The 5,983-nt window shown below is 35.7% G+C and overlaps 1 protein-coding gene across 1 annotated transcript; it reads right to left on the minus strand.

Annotated features, from left to right (window-relative positions):
- LOC144561612 (uncharacterized) lies at positions 1-1,662 on the minus strand. The gene is made up of 2 exons (XM_078310625.1): positions 921-1,662; positions 1-439 (listed from the first exon to the last, which is right to left on the minus strand). Exons 1-2 carry the CDS (start codon positions 1,506-1,508, stop codon positions 191-193), a joined length of 837 nt encoding a protein of 278 aa, XP_078166751.1. The 5' UTR covers positions 1,509-1,662; the 3' UTR covers positions 1-190.
- Positions 1,663-5,983: the final 4,321 nt, after the last annotated feature.

The raw sequence follows: 5,983 nt of genomic DNA on the forward strand, positions 1-5,983 counted from the left end.
TACTTAAATCAATTGAATTCTCTTTAAAAAAAAGGAAACTTAGATCCTCTGTTATGATCAGATATCCAGTTTAATCATGTTTGAATACAAACAGCATACACCCACAAGATTGCACCCAAGATATTACACTCCCGAAAACAAGATTAAGCATCTATCACCTATTCCTCAACAACCTAACCATGTGCATATATCAGTCAGCAACAGCCGCTTCAGTGCCTTCAGTGCCCTTGTTGTTGTCGCTACCTGGACCGCTGACATCTGACGGTTTAGTAGCTTCAGTGATCATGGAAGCAGGACGGTGTTCAATAATATCATCGATGAGGCCGAATTCCTTGGCCTCCTCAGGAGACATGAACAAATCCCTCTCCATGCATAGTTCAATCCTATCCAGCAGCTGTCCTGTGTGCTTTTGGTAGATCTTGTTAAGCCTGTCCCTTACCTGCCATAGTTTAAAAAAATTCAGGTTCCCAGAACTTCAATTAGAGTTGAGACTATATGATCCATTAATGTATGGGATGGTATCTAGCATCACAACCTTTTGGTACCACAACTTGCCAGAAATCCCCTCTAATTACAAATATCTATTTGGTTCCTAATTCTGTATTTAATTCTCCTTAAATCATTTTACTAATTTGCTGTTTTGAAATAAGAGCACCATTCCTGACATCCTTTGAATAAAATCACTATTATAGAATTAGCTCCCAGCAATTTAATTCTCCTGATTAACCAACCAATAAGAGATGTTTTTGTTTGATTTCTGTTTATCAGGCAATTTTAAGCCTGAATTAGCACTCAGGATAGTTTATTCTTCTATTGGATGTTACAAAAACCCAACAAGAGAAGGAACAATTGGATTCAATCACACAACCAACTACTAATTACAGGTCAATAAAACTGTATATCAAAGCAAATTAACAAACCTTTAAGATCTCCTTAGCTTGGATGGCGATGTCTGAAGCCTGCCCCTGGGCACCCCCCGATGGCTGGTGAATCATAACCCGTGCATTAGGCAAACACCGTCTCTCACCTGGTGCACCAGCCGCAAGCAAAAGCGATCCCATGGAAGCAGCCTGACCGAGGCAGAGAGTAGTAACCGGGGCTCTAACAAGCTGCATCGCATCGTAGATGGCCAATCCAGCTGTCACGACACCACCTGGGGAGTTAATGTACATGTAGATCGGCTTTGTTGGGTTCTCTGATTCCAGAAATAGAAGCTGTGCCACAACAACTGAGGATGTGTTGTCGTCGATTGGACCGTTGATGCAGACGATGCGCTCTTTCAAGAGGCGAGAGAAGATGTCATAAGATCGTTCACCTCTGTTGGTTTGTTCTACGACCATGGGAACCAGCATGGAAGTGATGGCGCGGCGGAGGCTCAGGGATGATCTTTTGGGTGACGATTTGGGTAAAATGAGGGAGGTTCGGGAGGGGAAGTGATGAGGCGATTTGCGAGAGGAGGCGGCAATTGGAGAGGAGGAGGGGGCTAGGTTGGTGAAGGCCGCTGCCATAGATGCTGAGTTCTGAGCTTGACTTGGAGCAAAAGATTGGCACTTTGGTTGAGAGAAGACTGAGAGATAAGAGTTGTATAAAGAGAGCGGAGGAGGATAAGGCTGTTTCGTGTTAAGTCGATTCACCAGTTGGGGAAACTGGATATTTTACTTCGGTTTGGTGCGTAGAGATTTTAACAGAGATATTTTAGCTATATACAGTGCAAGGACTACAAAATTAAAACAGTACTGAGTATGGTACTTGTCCTGCATGAATCCAAAATTTCTCTGTTAAAATCTTTAACTGGTTTGCTCCGTTTGGCTGGGGAGTGGGGATTGGCAATAGTGTATTAATAATACCCGGGTCGGGTATACCCTACCCTGCCCGTCCGTGTCCGCTGTCTGGGGGTACCCGTGCCCGAGCCCGGGTATGGGTCGGGTACGCGGGTATGCGGGTATGCGGATACAGGAAAAAATCGGACCGGACTCTGTTTTTTTGGCAAATACCCGACCATACCCGTACCCGACTTTACCCGTACCCGACTTTATCCTACCCGGGTACCCGTCTACCCTTACCCATACCCGTACCCTTATACCCGACCCAATAATTCAAATTCCCCCCCCCCCCCCCCCCCAAAACAGGTTCATGTCCCATCCGGACCCGACCGACCGGATCCACCCGGACCGACCCGGACCGACCGGATCCACCCGGACCGAACCGGACCGACCGGATGGGACATAAATATTTTTTTTTCTATTATTCTTTTAAATTTTAAATTTTATCCCTCCAACTCCAATCAAATTTCTTTAAATACCTCTCTTCCAACTTTCATTTTCACATCTTCATCTCAATACTCATTCTCTCAATCTAAATTTTTATTATTCTCAAATTTTAAATTGATTGTTTTAAAAAAAATAGTTGTAAATTTAATTCCTTCTACAAATACGCAAACGGAATTACGAAGTTCGGCACCTCCCGCAAGATTTTTATGCGAAATTTAAAGGTTACATTTATTTCATGTTAGATTAATTTATTTTTGTAGAGTAAATTTAGTTTATGCTACATTTATTGGATGTTAAGTAATTAGATTTTATTAGATTTATTTTATGTTAGATTTGTTAAATTTGTTAGATTTATTGAATATGTTAGATTTATTTAGTTTATGTTAGATTTGTTAGATGTAAAGTAATTGAGTGATGCTTCTATGGACATAAGGACCTATTTGTAAAATGAACACTCTTTTTATTTTCAAAGTTCAAACAGTCGATCCAAACCGTTCATCTTATTCTCCATATTAATATGTGTTTGGAGACCAAATTTTATATTTTTGTGAATTTTTTTACTATTTATTAAGATGGGTACAAAAAATATCAAATTTAGACCATTGAATTTTGTACCCATCTTAATAAATAGTAAAACAAATCACAAAAATATAAAATTTGGTCTCCAAGCACATATTAATATGGAGAACAAGATGAACGGTTTGGATCGACTGTTTGAACTTTGAAAATAAAAATATATTCATTTTACAAATAGGTCCTTATGTCCATAGAAGCCTTTGCCAAAGTAATTAGATTTGTTTTGATGTTAGATTTTATTTTTGAAATTCGGATTTATTTTTCATAGGTTTAAAAAAGATGTTAGATTTATTTTTGAAAATATGTGAAGTAATTAGATTTGTTTTGAATAGGTTAGATTTTATTTTTGAAAATTCGGATTTATTTTTGTGAATATGTTACATTAGATTTTATTTTAAAAATGTTACATTAGATTTATTTTTAAAAATGTTAGATTTATTTTGAATAGGTTAGATTTATTTTTGTAAATGTTAGATTTATTTTTAAATAGGTTAGATTTATAGTAGCTTCTATATGTTGTGTTTAATTATTTCTGTTGTTTAATTTCTGTTTTTTAATTTCTGTTTTTAAAATTCTGTTTTTGTAACACTAGGCAAAATATATATAATGAAATTGATAACTTAAAATAATATACGAACTGTCTGAATGTATTTTTAGTGAGTAAGTAATATTTAAAGAATAAATATCATTTTTTCTGAACTGATTAACAATGACGAATAAGTTATTTAAATAAGATAGTGGGACCCACGTCCCTTCTTATCCCTCTGTATTTTCTTCTTTCCCAATCCCCACCGACTATTCCTTCTCTCTATGGTTAGGTTGCCTATTTTGGTTGTTTTCTCTATTCGGCAAATAACAGGGAGACTAATGAATATCTCTAGTTGGCTTGACTTTTGTTATTGAATCAATAGCTCGATACTCTGTCCAGATAGCTGTGCTATTGTAGGTAATCTGTCTATTGGTTGTGGTTTTCTTGATTTCCATATGTTTATTTTTTATTAAATGATTTGGATTTGGGAGAAGTTTATTTAAATGAATTAAAGTACAAAAGTCAAAGTTGTGAGGAATTATTGAAAACTAAATTAATAATATATATGATGGATTTGTCTGAGGCTTCTCTGTTACCCACAAGTACATCACTTGGATATGAATCCAATAATTGCTATAGTGATTGGATACTTGAATTTTTAGTTTAGAACTCAATTTTAGCTCTACCTTTCGGTACCAAGCTCAAATATATTATATCAGGTATTTGTATTATTTTTCTTGGTGATTGAAATTATTCATGGTTGGTATGGGGATAAGGGTTGGTGATGCAATATGAACATTGGTACCAATATCGGTGCCGGTTTACTGTGGTTACTGGTACACCTACTTAAAATACCAAGGGCTTGTTGTTAAAGAAATATAAAGTATAAGGTTGAATTTGCAAAATTACATATATATATAAATGTATATATATACTAGCTGGAAATTATAAACGTAACTTGGAATTTAATTATGGGCCTTTGGGGCTTGATTGTATATTAAATAGAAAATTGGGCTTGAGCTCTTTTGAACTTGTTTCATAAATTTGAAATGGAAAAAAAAATAAAGTATGGCTCAAGTTAAGCCTTCGGACCTGATCCAGAAAATTAAAAATAAAGGAAGCAGAAACTGAGTTGGTCAAAACTGGACTCTGCCCGAAAATGAATGAAAATAAATTGAACTTGACTGTTGGACTTAGACTTGGATCTTGATTTATTAGGTTATTGAACTGTGGAACTTAAAGTAGGCATAAATACAAAAGAGTTTGATGAGATGGAATGCTCATGAAGATTTGACTGCTAGCGACCTCACCTGTTGCCATACGATATCAGGTGCGAGGTTATTGGATTAGTCTGAGATTCATAACTAGGAATTAAATCGTAACTCGCTGTGCATTTTGAATATTTGATTGACTGCATTGATTGATCTGTTGCATCATATGCATAGCCCAATGTAATTGAAACTGAATTACAGGTAAGTCTGACTGTCATATTGATATGATTTATCGATTGGTTGATTCTTATTGTAAATGATTGATTGAGACCACAGTGATTGAATTGAATGAATATTGAATACTAAAATCCTTGAACCTCCATATAGTGGAGAAAAATGATTATTATACGTAAAGTCTAGCTAGCTACTAGACTTTACTCCAGGACCCTTATGCGCATATGGTGAATGGCCCCAACTGAATCCAGTACCGGTTGGATAGGGGATATTGAATAAATTGTGAATTGTGACTGTGAGACTAATGAACTGTGGTTACTGTCTTATCATTGATTTTCTTTCCGATAATGACAGTATTGTTATATTGATTTCGTACTGTTACTGTTAACAAATAGTTAGAATGGTATAATCCCTGACACGACAGATATATGTTATTGTATCTATGAGTGTTACCAGAAATGTAAATTGTAAAGTTAAGAAATCAAACGTTACCAGACTTAGTGGTCGTAAAGATTAGGTCCCAAACGTTACCAGACTTAAAGGATTAAAAGATTTTGACCCAAATCATTTATTCTGATAAGATCCTTAGAGTTCTGATTTATTTCTGTAATTTTTGTTATTCAATTGGATTCTATTATTGAGCATTTGTATTCGTCATTATGAAATGAACTGTTTATTTCTCGTGCGGTGATTTCATTCTGAATATGGATTTTCTTCGAATCCAATAATCTGAGTGGCAATCAGCACTGAGAAATAATTTATTATTTCTCACTCGTTTCCCCTTGTGGGTTACAGGTTCATTATGCGAAGTCAGAGAAACGCTTTCGGGTTATTATTGACAGCAGGGTCACCTAAAGATTGAGATTTGGGATTATTTTATCTGACAGGATGCAGAGAATATTTCTCTAGCATCATCCACTATAAATGTCAGATAATTTTTGTAACTAAATTGGGATGTGGCAAAAATAATGGATGCTATTGGCAATGCATAAAAAGATCCGTGCCTTGTATTATATATATTGAATGGTAAATAGGCGCGGCTGGAATTGTCGCACCTCCGGATCGGGGGTGTGACAGTTTTTATTTCTGTTTTTTAATTTCTGTTTTAATTTCTGTTTTTTAATTTATGTATTTAATTTATGTTTTTAATTTATGTTTTTAAT

Source organism: Carex rostrata, chromosome 11 (genome assembly GCF_964058835.1).
Source record: "Carex rostrata chromosome 11, lpCarRost1.2, whole genome shotgun sequence".
NCBI lineage: Eukaryota > Viridiplantae > Streptophyta > Magnoliopsida > Poales > Cyperaceae > Carex > Carex rostrata.